The sequence below is a fragment of the Protopterus annectens genome, chromosome 1.part1 (genome assembly GCF_019279795.1).
Source record: "Protopterus annectens isolate FY-2018-M chromosome 1.part1, PAN1.0, whole genome shotgun sequence".
Taxonomy (NCBI): domain Eukaryota; kingdom Metazoa; phylum Chordata; order Ceratodontiformes; family Protopteridae; genus Protopterus; species Protopterus annectens.
The window spans coordinates 1,553,618,610-1,553,639,179 of record NC_056726.1 but is presented as its reverse complement, the minus strand read 5'-3'; the positions used below and the strand labels follow the sequence as shown (position 1 = coordinate 1,553,639,179).

Below are 20,570 nucleotides of genomic sequence, written 5' to 3'. Positions count from 1 at the left end.
AACACTTGTGGTGCAGAAATGAAGTTAACACATTATTAGGTATCTAGAATCTATACTTTTGCTTATGTAAATTTTTTTTTTTGGTTACAAAAAAAACTTAAAATGCAGAAAATATATGGAACACAAGGGACAGATTCCAAAAGGTTCAGGGTAGCATAGTAGACAACCTCTGATGTCCTGCCTTGCTATATCAAAACCTGAAATTCTTCCTCACCCTAAGAATGACATTATTCAAGGGGTGTGAGTACACCTCATCATGCCAAGGTATTAAGTGGTGAGGAGCGCTGTTATGCTAGGAGCAGGTAATGAGATTCTGAAAAATTCTTTGGTAGTAATACTCACTCTTAGCATCGTGAAGTCTTATCCAAAGGTTTCCAGATGATATTGCCTGATGCCACAGCTCTACCTGGATCGCAGCTCTGGTATTTCAGGCAGCTTCTATACATATGATGCTGCATTGTCATTAGACTGTCTTGCACAGCAGCTCCACCTGTATCAGGTATGGCCTGCAGAACAGAGCCCCTCATTTAGGTGGAGCCAGCGAATTGATCAAAAAGGCCATAGACAATAGGTTACTCCATTCCTTGAAGGCTGTACTTTGGCAGTAAATATCACTATAGATCCCCAAAGTGTTTTTTTTGCAGTCTCAGTTCCCCTTTTGGAATGAGGTATATGGCTTTCCAGTCCCCATTAACAAATGCTGACGGGTACTAACGCAGTCCTAGGTTTTGGACTCAGTCATGGGAATGCTGCTAAATGTAACATGTTAATCCTTACCAAGTTCTTTTGGAATGTGGATCATTATAATGTTGCCTATATATCTCTTAGTGCTGCTCCAAACAGATGGTAGCTTTAAAACAAATAGAAATAGTCAGAAAGCCTTCTTTCAGAGACATAATTTGATCCTGTTAATAAGCAAAATTTAATGGCATTTGAGATTAGGAATACCTCAGTGATATTGGATTATTTGCATATCAGATATATTCATAACATCTAAGAAGCCATAGTGCCACGTATCCTATTTATATTATGTTTTCCTTTGTTTCTGTGAAGCAATCACCTGCATAGCAAAAAGTACCACAAGGCATAATATGAATGCTTTCCTCTATGTATTTCTGATACACATACAGCATAAAAAAGACTTCATTAAGTTAAGCATTTTGGCATCAAGGGAAAATATTTACAGGTTAAATAAAAAAAATAGGCAAATAGAAACTATACAAGACACAATGCTTAAAAAGTAAACAGTGCAAAGCAAATGATTTTGGCAATACCTAAATCAATTTGCATAAAAAACATCATAAATAATACAAACAGCAAGTGCACATAATGAACATTCATTATGTTTCACTGTTATAAAAATCATATAACTCCTTGTGGTTTCAGCATTTATAATTCTGATGCTAAAACTTGAAAACTACAGAAAAAGTACAAGAAACATTTAAGCAGACATGTTGTCCCTTTGTTATGATTTCTCAGTGATATTAGACAGCTTTGTTCTAATTTATCCAACGATATCAAAGAGATATGCATATCAGTACATGTGCATATCCATGTGATGATAATTAATAGTTTAAATAAAATGACATGTGCGTCTTTCCAAGTAGGACTTATTATAGTCCATATAATAAAATGTACAATCTTATTTAGACTTGGGAATTTTTTTTCTAAAGATGTGAAAGATTTGTTTTAATACTCCAGTATCTTACTGTACCAAATTCAAAGTTCAATAAATATAAATACTTAAAGAATATTTTCTCTTATGTATTTGCATAGACATTTTTCAATCGCAAAAATGCTACAACCAGGTAAAAAGTTCATTGAGTAAAAATTGTTCTCTCATAATTAAAATATAATTTACAGAAAACTAATATTAAAGTAGGCAACAATAGTCAATAACATTTGCCTTGCAATGCTCTTTAAAGTGATAATCCATTAAAATTGGCTATGGGAGACTTTAAAGTAACATTAGTATTTAAAAATAAATGCATGAAGTGAAACATCATTAAACATTCTGTATAGCAATGAATTATACTTTGGTTTCTTTATTCACAAACTGAAGAAGTTATATTTTTCTTCTAACTTTTAAATGAGTGGTATTAAAATTCTCAAATTGATAACTGTGTCTTGCAAATATTTTGTCAAGAAAGAAATAAAATATTTATATTAGTATTTCTATGACTACATGCCTCTTAGTGGCCAATATTTTATTCACTAATGTCCCTTCATATTCTTGGACATTATAGACTGCTACAATACTCTTCTACATGAATATTTCTCTTTAAAAATTATATTACACTGATCATGTTTTGTATTTAAATGTGTTTAAACAACACATCTGAATCTGTATGTATTTTGTAATTACAATCATAAGAAAAAAATGCATATTTAAGTAAAATACTTAAAATGCTGTTTTATTTATAAGCAGAAGCTTTCAGTTTCTTCTTGTTCTTTGGAATTTATCTTAAGAATTTTAATCTGAGGCTGTTCTGGTCTTCAAAGTCATAGTAACTTCTTTGGTCCTGTGACTTAATGCCACTTATAAAACTTCTATTACAGAAAAAAAAGATAAATCCAATGTTTTCAATTACTGCCATAATATCAAGCTATCCGTTTGTTTACAAATCCAGCCTTTTAAAATACTGCCAGAATATTAAGGTATGTGCTTGTCTAGTATGGCCTCCATACTGATTCATCTATTCTCCCTGTGGTTGTCATTGATGTAGGTGAGTTGCTGTGACTTCCATCTGCATCTACAACATCATTCTGATTGGTTAGGCTGGGGTTCAGAAGGTTACTCCCTGCTGCACTTGTGCAAGATGAAAGCATTCTTGTTGGTGAGCGTTCACCTCCTGCAACCATGGAGAACTGGTATGATCCAGGAGTTGTACCATAGTAGAGGTGGTATGGTGAGGCATTTGTCTGAAATGGTCCACTTTGGTTTTGACTTGACCCAGGATATGGTGGAGGAAGATAAGTGTGGTATCTAGTTGTGGTAGGCATGCCCGACATACTAATTCCACCAATTCCTGTTGTAGCTGGAGTTGGTGAATAAGGGAATGCAGCAGGATAATGCATTCGTGGATCAGAAAAACGTGAATCAGTCAGAGACGATAATGTCGAAAAGGGGCGATCAAACTGCCGAGGGTCTGCAAACGTTGCAAGTTCTGCTGTCCCTGTGAACACAAAAATTAAGAATTAGTTTTGCAATGAAAGTAAAATCATAAACTTGGGCATTCATTTCAATTGGTCAGATATTCCATGTTTTAATAGGCATTTTTACATAAATTCATTTCTTAAGGTGAACAGAACTTCATAGATGGAGAGAAGAATGTTGATGCTTTTGTAAAAATGAATTAAAGCAAATCAAAATACTATGCAAAAGAAAACAAGTAACTGTTTTACGCACCTTTTCTTCTCCAGATCAATGAAAACTGCTGTACTCAAGCAGTTTAATCCTGTAGGATTTGAATTAAGTTCATGTACTTTATTTTTTGTTTATTATTATGCGTCTGTACTGCAATTGTTATTTTATGTGACTTTTATTCTTTATATTAATGTATAACATTGTATACTTGTTATGTGGAGCTTTTCTCCCCAGGCCCCCAATGAACGAGTTTTTGTCCAGTCAGACCAAAGTCCCATTGCAAATCAGTGGGGAGAGAATGGAAATCATAGACAACAATATACTACATTCGCTTAGCAGAAAAATGGTTCAATGGTTCTCCCTAATTTGCTCTTTAAGTACAACTAACATTCTAAATGTAGTTCTATTCCTGCCACTCTCCATATATCTACATGTCTCAAAGCTTTTTGAATGACTCTTTGGATTTTTTTTCCACCATTCATTCTAGTAGTCCATTCCATGGGTCTACAACCCCCCCCCCCTGAATTAGTATTTTTGGAGAACTAGCTTCTTTAATGCACCATGATGATTAAGTACTATTTTATTTTATTTATTTTATTTTATTTACATTTGTTGACCAGGAGTGTCTGACTGGACGTAGGTGGAGGCCCGGGGAGAAAAGCTCCACAGTTAAAATAAACAGACAGTAGTTACATTGGATTACATAGCGATTAACAATATAACATAGCAATTACTTACAACATATTAACAGATGAAGAACATAGTACATCAGTAGACAACTAGAATCTTTATCTGTGAAGTACATAGCAGACATTAACAAATGTTACAATAAGAAGTTCCTGCTGTATAATAAGTACTAGGCTTATGAGCATCTGAGCTTGCTATAATCAAGGTAGTTAGTGGAGTGGAAAGAAAGGTAGTGGTTGGATGGGGTGGGTGATTTTAGAGTGGGAGTTGCAAGGGCATAGCTAGCATGTTTTTAGGTGCGCTTTTAGTAAAGTTTTGAAGTGGGTGCATGATGGTACGGAGGTAATTGTGGGTGGGAGGGAGTTCCATAATTTGGCTATGGTGCAAGAGAACAGTGCTTCACCAGCAGAGTTATTGGCTTTAGTGATCTGCAAGTGATTTTTTGTTGCTGGATCTTAGTAGTCTGGTGGTGCGATAGGGTTGGAGTAGATTCTGGAGGGATGGGACATTTAGTGGATGGTTTACTAGTTTCTGGGCGAGTGAGAGTTGATACCACTGAAGGAGGTGAGGGAGTTCAAGCCAGCCCAGTTCAGCAAGTGAGAGACAGTGGTGACTACGGTAGGATGCCCCTGTGGTGAATTTGGCGATTTTGTTGTAGCAGGTCTCTAGCTTGTTTAGATCGCATTGCCTTAGGTTGGTATATATTGGAGAGGCATAAAGTAGGGTGGAGATAAGGTGGGAATTTGCTATTGAAATCTTTGCTGCTTTGGTGAGAAGTTGTTTATTTCTGTATAACGCTCCTAGTTTTTTGTGGACTTTTTTATGGTCATGAATATGTGAATGTCAAATTTTAGTTTATTGTCTATTTCCACTCCTAGCAATTTGGTGTGTTCAGTTGGCTATATAGTGGTGTTGTCTTTTGCTGTGATGTTAAAGTGAGAGTTGTTTTGAGTATGTTTGGTGGGTTGGAGGATGAGTAGTTTAGTTTTGTTTGGGTTGAGTATTAATTGGGCATCGGATAACCAAGTTTCAACAGAGGAAAAGGCTTCCTGTGTGACTTTTTGCAGTTTGGGTAGGGACTGGGCTGAGCAGATGATGGTTGAGTCATCTGTGTATTGTATGAGTGTGCCATGTTTGGTGGCAGAGGCTAGATTATTGGTGAAAACAGAGAAGAGTAGGCATCCAAGGATGGATCCTTGGGGAACCCCTGTGGAGACAGGTAGTTGGGGAGATATGTCATTCTGCCATACAATGGATTGTTGACGGTCAGACAAGTAACTCTGAAACCAGTTGGTGACAGATTGAGAGAAGGATAGGTTATTGAGGACAGAGATAAGTTGTTTGTGTGGGACCATGTCAAATGCTTTAGATAGGTCTAGGAAAGTAGCAGAGGAGAGATAGCCATTGTTTTTATGCTGAAGGATAGTGTTAGTAAAGGAGAGTAAGGCAGTGGTGGTGCTACGGCTTGGTCGGAAACCATGCTGAGTATTGGAAAGGAGGTTGCTAGTAAGGAGGTAGTCTGAGACCTGAGAGTGTATGCATCTCTCTAGTATTTTGGAGAGTGGAGAGAGAATAGCTATGGGGCAGTAATTGGTTAGTTCTGTGGAGGGTCCGCCTTTGTGGAGGGGAATTATATGTGATACTTTCCACAGTGTGGGAATGTAACTTTCTGACAGAGATCGGTTAATCAAGATGGATACTGGGTAGGCCAGAGCATCAGCTGCGATTTGTAGGTATTCACTTGGGAGGTTGTCTGCTGCTAATTTGGTGGGCTTAAGTTTAGTTAAGAGTTTTCTTATGTTGGAGGTAGGTACAGGAGAAAAAGAGAAGGCAGTGGGGATATTACTAGTTGAAGGTGTGGGTTGGAGGGGAGGGGGGTTGTGTTGTTTAGCTAGTGATAGTATGGTTTGTGTGAAGTGTGTGTTGAATGCGGAAGCAATATTTTCTGAGGAGTGAGGGATGTTAGGAGGAGGGGTACTGACTTTACCTGGGCGGAGGATGGAGTTTATGGAGGACCAGCATTGTTTGGGGCTGTGTTGGGAGGAGTCTAGGGCAGACTGGTAGTATTGGAATTTATCCTGTTTTATTAGCTTTTTGACTCTACTAAAATCAATACATCAATTATGCCTCTAATATGAATTAAAATCCTGTTGATGATGATTAAGTACTAAAATAAATACATCAATTATGCGTCTAATATGAATTAAAATCCTGTTACTATTCATTTTAGGGACAAACATGATAATATTATTAAAAGTTAAGAAAGCTACAATTTTGTGTTAAATAGGCATGGCTATAGTTGATGAAAGTAAAGTAAATATATTAAAAAGGAAGGAAGCATGCATTTTATCAAATTCAGTTGTATAAGACCCATTGGTCATAATACTGATTTTAATTGGAAGGGTTTAACTAGGTTAGTTAATTGTTAATAGGTTTACTGATTTTAATAGTTAAGCTATTTGTATCCATCGGTGGATGTAATCCCATTATATCTGTGACCAAGGTGCTAGACTGCTTTTAATAGACTTTTGTGTTGTACCTTGCTATTATTATTATAGGTTTATAGCTAAGTACTAGGCGAGCTGCTCTTGTGGGCCATTGGAAGCTTAGCCAAATGATTTTGATGAGAATCAAACTCTGTACCTTTGGTGTGAGAGGTAAACACTTTAACTATTATACCAAACCCATCCACTCATTGTTCATTTATATTTGTCATATGTTTTCATGACAGAATTCCAGCTCTTCCAAGCTCTGCTCTACTCCTGAATTCTAACTCCAGCTTTCAGTATTTGATAAACATGCAGCTGGTACGCCAAGCTGTCTACCTGACATAGGTCCAGTGCAGTTATGTTTTTAAATATTATAACAGCAGCAGCAATAATTTAGCAACCTTTGGTTACAAAGATAGTACCAGAAGTTGGCCTCTTTTTGCAGATTTATTATGCACAGATTGTTGAAGAGAATTACTTCCCCCTGTATTCAAAGTTATTTAGTAGATTATGTCACTATTAGGCAGTTGCTCGGATATGTGTAAATCATGACTGTATGAGCTTAATGGCTCCCTATCGTAATTCTGAGACTCCTAAATATGGGTCTCAGAATTACAAAAAAATAACACGTATTACTTGTCATGTTGAGATCTGCTGATAGAAAGGAAAAACATGCTTGACAAACAGTGCATTCACTTTCACATAATTTACTCAACCCATTGTGTAATATGAAATGGCTTGTGCTAAATGGGGATCACAGAACAGCGTGAGGAGCTGCGTCACAAATCAATGTGCTGCATTAAAAATGTCGACAAACTTGTGTAAACAAGCAACTCCTCCCATACCTCTCAATTTCTTAGATCAAGAAATCTGGACAAAGCCATAAATAAAAGTGAGGCAAAGGCCCAAAAATAGGGACAATTTTTAAATATTGCTCTTACAAACTTAGAAAGTTGCTAGAGTAACAGATTTTGCATTAGCATGAATTTTCTGAAGGGTTTGAAGTCTGAAACTCAATTGTCTGTCATTATTTTCTAACTTCAATAGGGTGGCCACAGTGGTGCAGCGGTTAGCGTTGTTGCCTCACAGCAAGAGGTTCTCCAATTCAATCCTTGGCTGGGGTGCCTTCTGTGCAGAGTCTGCATGTCGTCCCTGTGGACATGTGGGTTTCCTCCGGGTGCTCCTGTTTCCTCCCACATCCCAAAGACATGCTGTAGGTGGATTGGATACTCTAAACTGGCCCTAGGCATGAGTGCATGCGTGTGTGTGCCTTCCATGGAAAGTTGGGTGCCAGGCTGGGAACTCAACACCATAAAAACTCTACTACCAATCATGAACAGACAAGTGATCTGCTGTGGTCACCCCTAACCAGGAAAAGCCGAAAGGAGAAGAACATTTTCTAATTTCAATATTTAATGATTTGCCAATAATTTGCCAGAAAACCACAATTTTATGAAAAATGGACCAAAAATATGAGGCAAAAATCTGGACATTCTGCAAAAATTTGTACATTTGAGAGGTATGACTCCTCCCTATTCTTGGGGTACAATGATAGGCAAATCCTATTATAACCCAGCCAATAACCAGAGGTCAGAATCAAATCCTTTGCCTTAACCATTATGCTAACCCTCGGTTTATATGTTTACCACCAGTAAACAGCTACAGTGTTGTATGTTTATTGTTGATGGGACTATTTGTCAGCTATGTTGACTCTCTCTCATAACCACTGGTGGAATTTCAGGCAATGAAATGGCATCCCATGTTGTCAGTAGTGGAAATTTTATTTATGCACAGCTTGTTGTTTGGGTTAGTCCCACCAGACCATTGGCCTCTTTGCTGGTGAGACCCAAAGTGGTATTCATACTAACTAGGGGAAATTTGGCCAAGATACCAGGGAACTTCCCTTACTCTTATTGATAAGTGCTGTGGGGTCTTTTACATCCATCTGAGCTACAGTGAACTCAGGCAGATGTGGCCTTGGTTTAGTATCTCTTCTGCTCCAAAGGTGAGTTTGCCAGCTGTTGAGCTGAAAGGTGAGAGTGCCAATTGTTGAGATGAAAGGTGAGTGTTTCAGCTGTTGAGCTGAAAGGTGAGTGTGCCAGCTGTTGAGCTGAAAGGTGAGTTTGCCAGCTGTTAAGATGAAAGGTGAGTGTGTCAGCTGTTGAGCTGAAAGGTGAGTGTGTCAGCTGTTGAGCTGAAAGGTGAGTGTGCCAATTGTTGAGCTGAAAATTGAGTGTGTCAGCTGTTGAGCTGAAAGGTGAGTGTGCAAGCTGTTGAGCTGAAAGGTGAGTGCATCAGCTGCTGAGCTGAAATGTGAGTGTGTCAGCTGTTGAGTTGAAAGGTGAGTGTGCCAATTGTTGAGCTGAAAGGTGAGTTTTTCAGCTGTTGAGCTGAAAGGTGTGTGCCAGCTGTTGAGCTGAAAGGTGAGTGTGCCAGCTGTTGAGCTGAAAGGTGAGTGTGTCAGCTGTTGAGCTGAAAGGTGAGTGTGTCAGCTGTTGAGCTGAAAGGTGAGTGTGCCAATTGTTGAGCTGAAAGGTGAGTGTGTCAGCTGTTGAGCTGAAAGGTGAGTGTGCCAGCTGTTGAGCTGCAAGGTGAGTGCGCCAGCTGCTGAGCTGAAAGGTGAGTGCGTCAGCTGTTGAGCTGAAAGGTGAGTGTGCCAGCTGTCGAGCTGAAAGGTGAGTGTGCCAGCTGTCGAGCTAAAAGGTGAGTGTGCCAGCTGTTGAGCTACTGAGACTGGAAATGTTCACTTTCTCTATTGATCTACCCAAATTAGACTACATATTGCTACAAAGGTGAATAAATGCCCCTTAACTTCCTTTTTACTACTTAGGAAATATTCCAAAAGAAAGAAAAAATCATCTATCAGCATAATGCTTGAGTAAATTACTGTGTAATTAACTAGAACAAAAACACAAGCACACCTGATATGGCCTAGAGATAAAAATGTTGTGCTTGTTACTGAATATAAATGTCAATACGATTTACCTGCACTACCACTGCCTTGGTCCTGTTGTTGTTTATGTTATTTTAGACATACTGTCTAACACATGAATCTTGAAGTGCCATAGGTATCCTAACACAGTTTCCTTTTTATTTATTTACATTTTTCTGACTGGGTTGGTCCAACTAGATCAATGGCATCTTTTTAGGCGAGACCTGAAGTGCCATTCTTACTAACTAGAGGACATTTGGCCAGGGCATCAGGGACCTTCCCCTTCTCTTTTCGATAAGTGCCTTGGAATCCTTTATATTCACTGGAACTACCACCAGCTCAGGCATATAAAGCCTCAGTGGAACATCTCATCCAAAGGATGCCACACTCACAAATGCAGCATTTCTCGTATGCTGTACTGAACTGTCAGTACCACCTTCCTGGGAAGAGAATAGAACCCACACCCTTTTGATCTTCTAGCAACAAAGGTGTGCATGCTACCCTTTGTGCTATAGAAACTGCTTTATAAATGTTACACATAAAATCTACACTTCAAATTGAGCACAATAAATTCCAGAACTTAAAAAAACATCATACCAATAATAATTTCTTTATGTTTGCACTCGAGATCATCATATTTTGCAAGCAGTACACTAAATGCTTTGTCTTGAGAGAGAGGGAGACCAGCTCATACAGTTTGCTGCCATAAAGTTCTGTCAATAGATGTAACAATGAAAGTGGGACACAAGATACAGCTTTCATTCAATTTCTCAGATCATTCAGTGTTCCATATCAGATCATTTTTTCCCTCAACACAAAACAGTATGCAAATAGAAGCATTGAGCTCAAGACTGTTGTTGTATGCTTTATGCAAAATGCCATGGTGAGCACACATGGAAATTCCCTCAATGCAAATACTTTGAAACAATAGTGAAAAACCTTAGGGTGCTGATTTTTAGGTAAATGACTCTCATCCCCTAACCAAACTTATCCACGAGTGTTTGAAAACATAACCACCAATCCAAAAGAAAGTCAAACACAGCATTTAAGTGGCATTATTAAAATGCTTTCATTTGAAAATAATAAGTTTGACAGTGAGATTAAACAAATGGATTTCAAAGAGATCTTTAATTTACAAGTCAACTGCTTTGCATTATAAGAGACTGGAAACCTAACTGGATTCCAACCAATGTATGTCTGCAGTAGTAGTTTTGAATTGAAAGTCTTAAGTTTATTTCCATATGCTCTTCAACATCTCACACCCCTGAAATAGAGCTGCCTCCATATTTTTTTAAAGAAACACTTCCTTTTCACAGTTTAAATAATCAGAAGACAGATAAGTATATCAACTATGCATCTAGATTTTGTTTTCTTTTATAATGCCTACTTTTCAAAATTCCTTTTTTCTCTAGAGAATTAAGCAGTATGTAGTTAGCAGTGCTTTGGAACTTGATGAGATGATGGATGTGTGTAAAAACTTGAAACTGCAAATGGAAAATTTTTGTGTAACATATTCTCAGAACAGCCCTTACATTATTTAAATTATCAGGCATTTGAAAAGTGGAGTTCTACAATTTCATTTTCATATTTTATAATTAAAATAACTTGTAAGAGGCACTTATAGTTTTACATGACATAGCATGTTTTTTTTCTCTGTCGGATCCAACCTAAAATCTACCCATCCATCTGCCCTTTTTTCCTTCCCTTCACATGTCCATCAGTAGGTTGGGGTCGACATAATGATTAAGGTGTTGTGGTGCTGCGGTAGCGTTGTCACCTCACAGCAAGACGTTGTCCCGTTCGATTCTCAGCTAGAGCGTCTTCTGTGTGGAGGCGTGCGTGAATGGGCGTGCCTTCATTGAAGGTTGTGCGTCAGTGCTGGTAACTCGGCACGTAAAAATCCACTACCAAACATTAACGGACCGGAGTTCCGCTGTGGCAACCCCTAACTGGGGTAAGCTGAAAGACACAACAACAACTTCACAGACATAAAGTACAGAATTTGATTCTCAGCTTTGGAAAATTGGCTAGGCTTAAAATGCTTTGTAAGAGCAGCTTACCTATATGCCATCCAATAATTTTCTAAACTACCTGCCTTTACTTTTGAGAGGATCGCAGTGTTAGCAAAGTAGGGTAGATCAGGCTTAACGTCATTCAGGCCTATGGAGAAACATTTTAAGGAAAGATGGTAGCCACATTTCTTACTTAAAAAGAAGGTCTTCTGTTGTCCATAACTGAAAAAAGTACAGGTCATAGTTTCCATGAAATATATCCTGCTTGTTTTTGTTCTGGAAATGTCTGTTTAAACTGCATTTCTTACAGTATTTCTACTTCTGTTAATTTACTGTTTTATATCACTCTGGATCATATTTAAACGCAAGTTCTTAGCATATCTACCCATCTAACAAAGCTTTGATTATCCTCACTCAAACCATAACTTCCCACATCCTAACAGCCTTGTACTATTTCCTTGAGCACACAACACCCTGAAGGTAAAACAAATGAGACACAGTTTCATATACAAAATGCTGAAAAACCAAAGCCAAATAAACTGCAACATCTATGAAAAAGAAAACTAAATATAATACAAAAAAATGCACAACTTAAAACAACTTTTTTGCAAGGTGCAGAGTAAAATAGTGCAATACTCTCTTCAAAGTGCCTGTCTCAGGTTTAATCTTTCACTGAGATGAAGCAATCTCAAAGCCAGTACTGCTAAACAACACCTTTATAGGTTCATAGGTGTGCACTAGGCTAATGGCCCTGGAACCTTTACAAGCCTACCCCATAGAAGTGTCCTGGCATTGTGCCGCCCTACATTAGTTCCCAGTGACTCTATCAAGTAGAGCCGCTGGAGTGATCCTCAGGGTGAACTTTCTATTAGCCATCCACTCATCAAGATTTCTCTTGAAGTGGGTCAGCGAGGTGCTCTGCTTGACATGTATGGGAAGTCTATTCCAGACTACAGGCAGTCTCTGGGTGAGGAACCTGTCCCTCCAGCATGTTCTGTTGATTGTGGTCATGAGGCTGAGGTCTCCGGAGCATGTTGTGCAGAGGGATTGGGATTTCTTTAAATGTAGCATTTCCAACAGAGTTGGGTCAGATGTGGCTTTGTAAGTCAAGCAGAGATCACCTGTAAGTAGGCGATATGAGACAGAGAATAGCTGGAGTCTTCTGAGTCTGTCCATGTAGAACATGTGTTTAATGCCTATGATCCTCTTCGTGAGGTACTTCTGTGGCCTCTACAGCTGTTGCAGGTGTCTAATGAGGTTCATGCCAAATGGGGCATTCTACTCGATGACTGGTCTAATGAGGGAAGAGTAGAGAGAGACTATGACCTCTTTCTTCCTAGATGCAAAACCCTTAGTAATGAGATGTGCCACATAGAAGGATTTCTGACTACAGTGGCAATGTGGGGGTCAAAGGAGAGGTTGCTGTCAACCTGTGTCCACAAATCTCTTATAACACCTTCAGTGTTCATTGGGCTCCCATCGATGTGGTAATTAGTGGGAACTGAGTTTTTACCAAAGGGGATGACGATGCACTTTTTGGCATTAAGCTTAAGGCCATGGTTTCGACACCAGTCATTGGTCTCAGTGAGGCCTTTCTATAGGATGTCTGCATCACTTGGGGAGTTAATAATGGTTCCTAGCTTGCAGTCATCTGTGAACCTTGTCATCCAGAGTCCCTTTGTGTTAGCCTGGACTTCTGAGAAGTAGCTGCCGAACAGGTGACGACCCAAGACAGATCCCTATGGGACTCCATTTGTGAATGGTCAGCCGTCTGACTTGGAGTCTGCTACTTTCACACTGTGTGCTCTATCTGTGAGCCAGTTTGCAACACACCTAGTGATATAGGGGTTGATGCTAAGTTTGGTGAGTTTATCAATAACTCCCAAGTGAGGAATGGTATCAAAGGCCTTGGCCAGATCGAGGTAGGCTGTTTGCACTGCCTTACCTTCATCCACAGCCCTGGTGACTGACTCAAAGAAGTCAACCAGGTTGAGCAGGCATGATCTCCCTTTCACAAAGCCAAATTGCGTGGGGTCTAGAGTTTGGAGATTTCCTATATCTTTGTTAATCAGGTCCATGATGATGCGCTCCATAGCTTTACATATCAGACTCGTCAGGCTAATGGGGTGATAATTCCCAAGGTCTGTAGTCGCTCCCCCTTTATGGAGAGGGATGACTGTAGCAGTGCACCATTCGGTAGGGATAAAGCCTGAGGGGAGGCTGAGACTGAACAGGACACACAGATGTGGTGCCAATTTGCTTTGCAGTTCATGTAGAACACAGCCAGGGATATTATCAGGTCCCATGAAAGCTGTATTCTTGGCCTTGGACAATGCAGCTTTAACCTGTGCTGCATTAATGCTGGGTGCCTGGCATTCTTCTGGTATTGTGATTGGTCTTTGGGGGGGGGGGGTAAAGGTGGCACTGAATCTGTCGGCCTGTATGTTGGCAATATCTGTTGGCTCAGTATAGGAGGTACCATTGTGCAGTATCTCAGAGCAAATCTGGGTATTTCCGTGGAGGTTCTTGATATAGCTATAGAAGGCTTTGTGACTGTTTTTCATGTCTGCTGCAATTCTGCCTTCATAGCTGGCTTTAGAGGATTTGATGAAGGGATCTCAACTTTTTGTTGAGGCTAATAAGGGAGTTTTTCCAGTCTTGAGACTTCACCTTTTTCTGCAACAGTTTCTTCCTTCTGTTGTACAGTTTATTAATGGCAGGGGACCGCCAGATTGGCTTCCTTTTTTTGGAGGAGAGCATCTTGGTTCTGTTGGGTATGGCTAGTTCCATGTATTTGTGTACATGTTTGTATAGTGCACTGGTGTATGATTCGGCAATCATGCAGCTATTTTCCATTGGCATGGGTGCCGTGAAGTTTGCCACCTCTGTTTATAGGAGTCCAAAGTCAGCTTTGGAGAAGTTTTTCAAGGTGGTTACCTTTGTGGAGGGGGGGGGGGGTAAGATGTGGATTTCCATAGTGATTAGTTTATGGTTGGATCTGACCAGGGAGGGATTGACTATTGGTGTAGAGCAACGGTCACCCATGTTAGTAATAACCAGGTCAAGGATGTTGCTTCCTCTAGTGAGGGTCAGAATGAGTGGTCCAGGGCACTGGAATTGATGAATTCCAGGAAGCATTGGGCCAGTGTATTGGTGCTTGAGTAGTTTTCCCACTTGATGGAGGGGTAGTTGAAGTCTTCTAGTAAGAGAGTGTTGGGTAGGACCTTGATAGATTTCAGGGTGCTTAGGAACATGGATTGAGAGTCTAGGGACATAGTTGGGGACCTATAGCAGGCTATGACCTGGATTGCCATCTTTATTTTATTTTTATTTTACATTTGTTAACCGGGAATGTCCGAATGGAGCAAGGTCCATTTGCAGCGGAGGCCCAGGGAGAAAATCTCCACATAAAACAAGTACAGTGGTAGATATATATATATATATATATATATATATATATATATATATATATATATAAACATTTACAACATATATAGACAAAGGATATATAATACAATGCAATAAAAAAATGTATATATACAATAGTTTGTTCTATGCAAGCTTATGCAGTCATAGTGTACATATAGTTGAAATTGGATAGGAGTATTTGGGAGAGAAATACTCCCTACTTGCTTATGCAGTGAAAGAGGTATCTCACAAGAGATAATATACAAATACAAAACATAACGGTTTATGTGCAGAAGCTCCTCATGGGAGTATTGTTAGTACAGTATTGTAGGGACAGTAAAGAGTGAGAATATGGGGTAGTAAGAGTGGGGGGGAGGAGTGTGCATCTAAGTAATGCAAGGACATAGCCAGGACTGTGCGAGGTGTGACTTGAGTAGTTTTTTGTATAGCGATATAGATGGAGCTGAGGTGATGTTCTGGGGGAGGCTGTTCCATTTCTTGGTGATGGAATAAGAGAAAAGAGCTTTTCCGGCAGTATTGTTAGGTTTAGATACACAGAATATGGTTTTGTTGGATGACCGCAGGGGACGGTTTACTACGTATTGGTTTAGTAGTTGATTTAAGGCTTGGGCTTTGTGGGGATTTTTTAATATGTTGTAGGTGAGGACTAGTTGGTGGTAACTAATTAATTCTGGGAGTTCTAACCACTGTAGCTGTTTTAGGGCAAGACAGTGATGGCTTCTAAATGTGGAGTTATTTGCGAATTTTGCTATTTTGTTGCAACATGAGTCCAGTTTGTCCATATCTGTTTTCTTGATGTGGGTTAATACTGGGGAAGCATACAACAGAGTAGACAGTAGGTGTGTTTGGGCTAGGGTGATTTGTGCTTGACCTTATAGGAACTGTTTGTGTTTGTATAGAGTTCCTAGTTTTTTATGTACCCTTTTAATGGTTTGAGAGATATGGACATCAAAGTGAAGATCCTTATCTATTATTACACCGAGGAGCTTAGTATGGGGTGAGGGAGAGATCTTACCCAATGTTAGTTGTACCTGAAGTATCTCAGATACGTTATGCTGGGCTACAAGTCTGGAGGTGTGCATATCATTTATGAATATGGAGACACCACTGTGTTTGGAGCTTCGGTCCATGTTTCGGGACCGAAAGGTGTGGAATGAGTTATAGCCTGGTAGTGCAAGGGTGTTTTCTGCTGCTTTAAACCAGGTCTCCATTACAGCACAAATGTCAATGTTCTCCATTTTGAGGAGAACACAGAGGAAAACCAGTTTGGGAGAAACAGAACATGAGCAAAGCTACACTTTATAAAAGTAAAACAAGAAAAAAAGTGAATCCTATCATTGAAAATAAATTGTTGAAGCTGCCACCAGAGAAAACTTGCATACATACCTGTTCAGAGATAATTCAAGCAGTGACCAAATGTAGCAAGAAATATATTTTTACTTGGCTAAGTGCCGGTGCACTTTTTGTCTCATGTTTCTTATATTGTTTTGCTGTATGCTGTTAGCAGCTCTCTGGAATTGCTCTTAACTGAAGTTTTGGAATTGCAGAGCTCAAAAGATCTACCACATACCTGAGGCTTTTTTTTTTCTTTTTTAATTACATGTTTGTCATTAGTGATATATTAGTTCCCTGTAGATCAATTTACAAAAATTTGGTAATAGCACAGAGTGCGTTGTGGCAATGAAAGATGAACTGCAAGAGTCCATGCAGATGATTAAGGGTCCAGTAGGTCCAGTAGGTAATGCTGCTGCCTCATAGAAAGAGGTTCTCTGGTTCAGTTCTCCGCTGGGGTGCCTCCTGTATGGAGTCTACATGCACTTGTGTTCACATGGGTTTGCTCCTGGTGTTCTGCTTTCCTCTCACACACTAAAGACATGTAGTTCATGGATAGGAGGCTATAAGATGTTTACATGTATGAGTATGTGTAAGGGTGATATGAAAGAAAGGCCTAACGGCTACTTCTGTTTCTGCCTTTGGCTTTTACACTCTGTGGAGAGCAGTGGCTGTGCACAGGGCCACTCTAGGAGTTGGCTGTGACTCATAAAAGAGAGTCACATGACAGAAGTACAAATGACGGCTACAGGAAAGCATGTTGTTACAGTTCAGTTTAGACATGTAAGGGGAAGACCAAGTAATACTAAACTAACCAGCAGTAGGTGGACAAATCCTATGACCCTACTATGTAGCAGGATGTCTAACAGCAGCACTAATGGTGTCCATCTCACCTAGTGATCACCTGGATTAAGACAATTACATGTTTGGTTATGTGTGATAGTCAGATGGACTACCCACTCCATAATATGACAGCCGCAGTTAACAAGCAGAAATAAATTTGTCCCCCTCCCCTTTTAGTTTGACTGTCCTGTCACTTAACCACAGGTATAGCTCCTGTGCTCCCTGACTATGTCATAGTGCCTCTGAGACATAATTAGTGTTGAAATTATTTATGCATGTCACAAATGCTATCTGCCAGACTCAGTGACCACATTAAAAAGTAACATACATGCTGAGAACTTCATTCATACCTAGATTTTGCTCCATTGAGGAAGGAATACCATGGCTGTGGACAGGTAGACGTAGCAGACACAGAGTAAGAATTTGTTTGTTTTAAATGGTCATGGTAATCAAAGGGTGGTGAAGACACACAAGTAGAACAGAAACGATAAGGGACATGTTGTGCATGTATCTGTAGCAGAGGTCTATGAGGGCGTTGTTACACTGCAAGGGATATATTTCTGTTAGATGATCAGGGCAATTATAACATATTGGAGGAGAGCCACTACCAGAGATGAGATATGCATCTCTTGCTAGTAGCATTCAAGAGTAATTCAGATGTGGAAGAGGGCAATCTACAACCAAGGTCTGTAGGATTCTAAGCATAGTGTTGCCTAGATAAATAATCAGTTAATATGTGTAGCTTGTGTGATTACAGAGATATTGTAAGTTGTTTAAAAATATTACAAAATTAATATTTACTGCATTTATTATGACATAAAATACAGTTTGACATAGACCCTAATGAACACTGCTACTGTAAAGATTTGTTTGTGATGAACAGTTTGTCATTTACATTTCTTAATTAACCCTTAAGACTCCAGAGATATGAACATTTGTTTGAAATATGAGGTCATAACTTGAGTTTAGTCAAAAAGGTCAGGGTGTAATCATTGGAAGTTAAGAGTAAAAACTTCCAGAGCTCCACTAGAGTGAATGATACACAACTTGTAGGTGTGACACTGAAAAAGCTTTGCTCGATAATAATTTTAATGAGGACATTGACTACTTTTGCATGCTGTCCGCTGTCATAGATAGAACAAAATGAACATAATGACATTGAAATGAGTATGAAACTAGCCAGAGACAAGCAATCTAGGTTCAAATCTTACACTGGAATACATTGACAATATGCAGTTCCCTTTGGTTTTTATCAAATCAACAGTAAGGTAATGCTTCAGAGAAATTTCATTGTGAGAAAACACCTTTCCCTGTCTGTTTTGGAATAATATATTTTGAAGTACACCTTCCATTGCATTTTTTTTTATTCACTAACATTTTATCAGCTTAGTAATAATGAACTGTGGTACGGAGGAGCTGCCTTGATGGTACGGAGGTAGTGTTCTTACTTCACAGCAAGAGGTTCTCCCATTCGATTCTCGGCTTGGCTTGGGAGTGCCTTCTGTGTGGAGTCTGCATGTCCTCCCCGTGGTTGGGTAGCATTCGAAAGACATGCATGCGTAAATGGGCATGCCTACTTTGAAGGTTGGGCATTGAGCTAGCACCTCGGCGTTTCGTAAAAATCTACTGCCCATCATTAGCTGACCGGAGTTCCGCTGTGGCGACCCCTTACCGGGAAAAAGACGAAAGACAAACAACAACAATATTCAGCAGCTTTAACCAGAAATCACACAAAGATGCAAAGTTGAGACAACATTCCATGAAAGCTCTAACACAGGGGAAGGTTAAGTAATCTGTTTATAATCATTCAGTCACTATGTCACGTATCAATCAAATCCAGTGCAGAACTTAAGTGATTTGCCCATGGTTACATGGTATGTGAGTTGTGGTTATAGGATTCAAGTACACTTCTGTGGGTTTATGGCCTAGAGCCTTCAATACCTTTATTTACACAGGATACCTCAGCCATTAAGAAAGGAAAACAACAGGGTGTAAACAAAGTATGGTAAACAGATAAATAGAAAAACACAACTCGGCCATTATAGTTAGAATATCAGACAGTACAGTTTCATTCAGTCTGGCAAAATGCTTTGAATTCAGACAGTGAACTAGATAAATAAAAATGAAATGGCTGAACGAACGAATGAATGGATATGCGGAATAAGTAAACAGCAGCTTCAATCAGAATGCTCATGTAAGGGAAGCATGTTGCCTAAGAAAGCAATGCAGTCTAACATTTGAACTGCCCACTCTGATAAAGATATGGAAAACAGTTTTATAATTCTACCTGCAACTGCTAATGTCTGATCTGCAGATACCAGGAACTATCAGAAACATACAGAATGGAAAGGCTCTGGAGTTCCGTCACATTTTCCTTCAGTATACACTCCCTCCATCTGTACCTCTGGCAGTCTGTGCTCTATGGTGTGTCTATTTGCTTGCCAAACAAAATATTTGAGGGAAATGTTTATTTTCTTCTGAAATCTCACCAGCTGCTGTAGGAACTGAATTAAACTATTTAGATGTAAGAATCTGATGACTGTGTATGTAGGGCTCTTCTTCAGGTACCCCGGATCAGACCTATCAACGGAAATGGTGCTGAATCAGATATTAAGACCCTAGAATGAGTTTTAGGAAGGGTCAAGCTCCATTCTTAATGAAGGTGGCAGAAACCTTAGTCTTGATATTTTTAAGGAATTTTTAAAGATACAGTGAACAAAAGATTCTATTTTCAACAGCAAGATTGTAATTCTGTCATAGCCAGGAGTAATAATAACATGCAGATTTGAAGAACTATGTTTGAATCCTCCATGGATGCCCTACATCATGTGACCTGACCTAATTATACCCAGTAAATTAATATTTTTCCAAGAATTCAGTCTAACATTGTGAACTCATTTATATCAGAGCCACGAGTGAGCTCCCAGGGCCAAAATGCAGGAAGGGAAATATTTTATTTTCATGTATATTTATTACATATTCTAATTATATCACATTTTTTAAATGGAAGTAGAAAAGAATACTATACTGCTGTAAAAAATGAATGAGTACAAAACATCTGAGTTTGCTTTTTGTTTTTTTTATCTTTCTTAGCAAAAAAAAAAAAACTTATGACCTCCACTCAATTCGACTGGAACTATACATATCTGCTTAAGGAACTGGAACATTTAAAAAAAACCACTAATTTTGAAAATGGTTTATGATAAATAACATTTGCGCTCAAGTGTTTTCTGTTAAAAGACATCAGGATATTTTTTCTGCCTTTTTCTCCCACTGTCAGAAAAGAAATGGAACATCATATCTGTTCTTTATGGTTTTATTCAGTAGTTTTGCACATGTCGTTTTACATCGCTATCTTGCTTTATTTAAGGTTCTACACTTGTGTTTACATTTTTATTTTAACGTTTTTGTTATGCCGGTTTTTGATGGTTTCATTCAATATATTTGCACATCATTTTACATAATCTTGATTTATTTGA

The 20,570-nt window shown here is 39.0% G+C and overlaps 1 protein-coding gene across 2 annotated transcripts in view; it reads right to left on the bottom strand.

The window, feature by feature from the left end:
- Nucleotides 1-69: 69 nt before the first annotated feature.
- RUNX3 (RUNX family transcription factor 3) overlaps nt 70-20,570 on the bottom strand; it is a 424,645-nt gene continuing 404,144 nt past the window's right edge. For both annotated transcript variants that reach the window (XM_044083073.1, XM_044083065.1), the window contains one exon: nt 70-3,176. In XM_044083073.1, the coding sequence (XP_043939008.1) occupies nt 2,671-3,176 (506 nt within the window). In that variant the 3' untranslated portion in view covers nt 70-2,670. The remainder of the gene's footprint in view (nt 3,177-20,570) is intronic.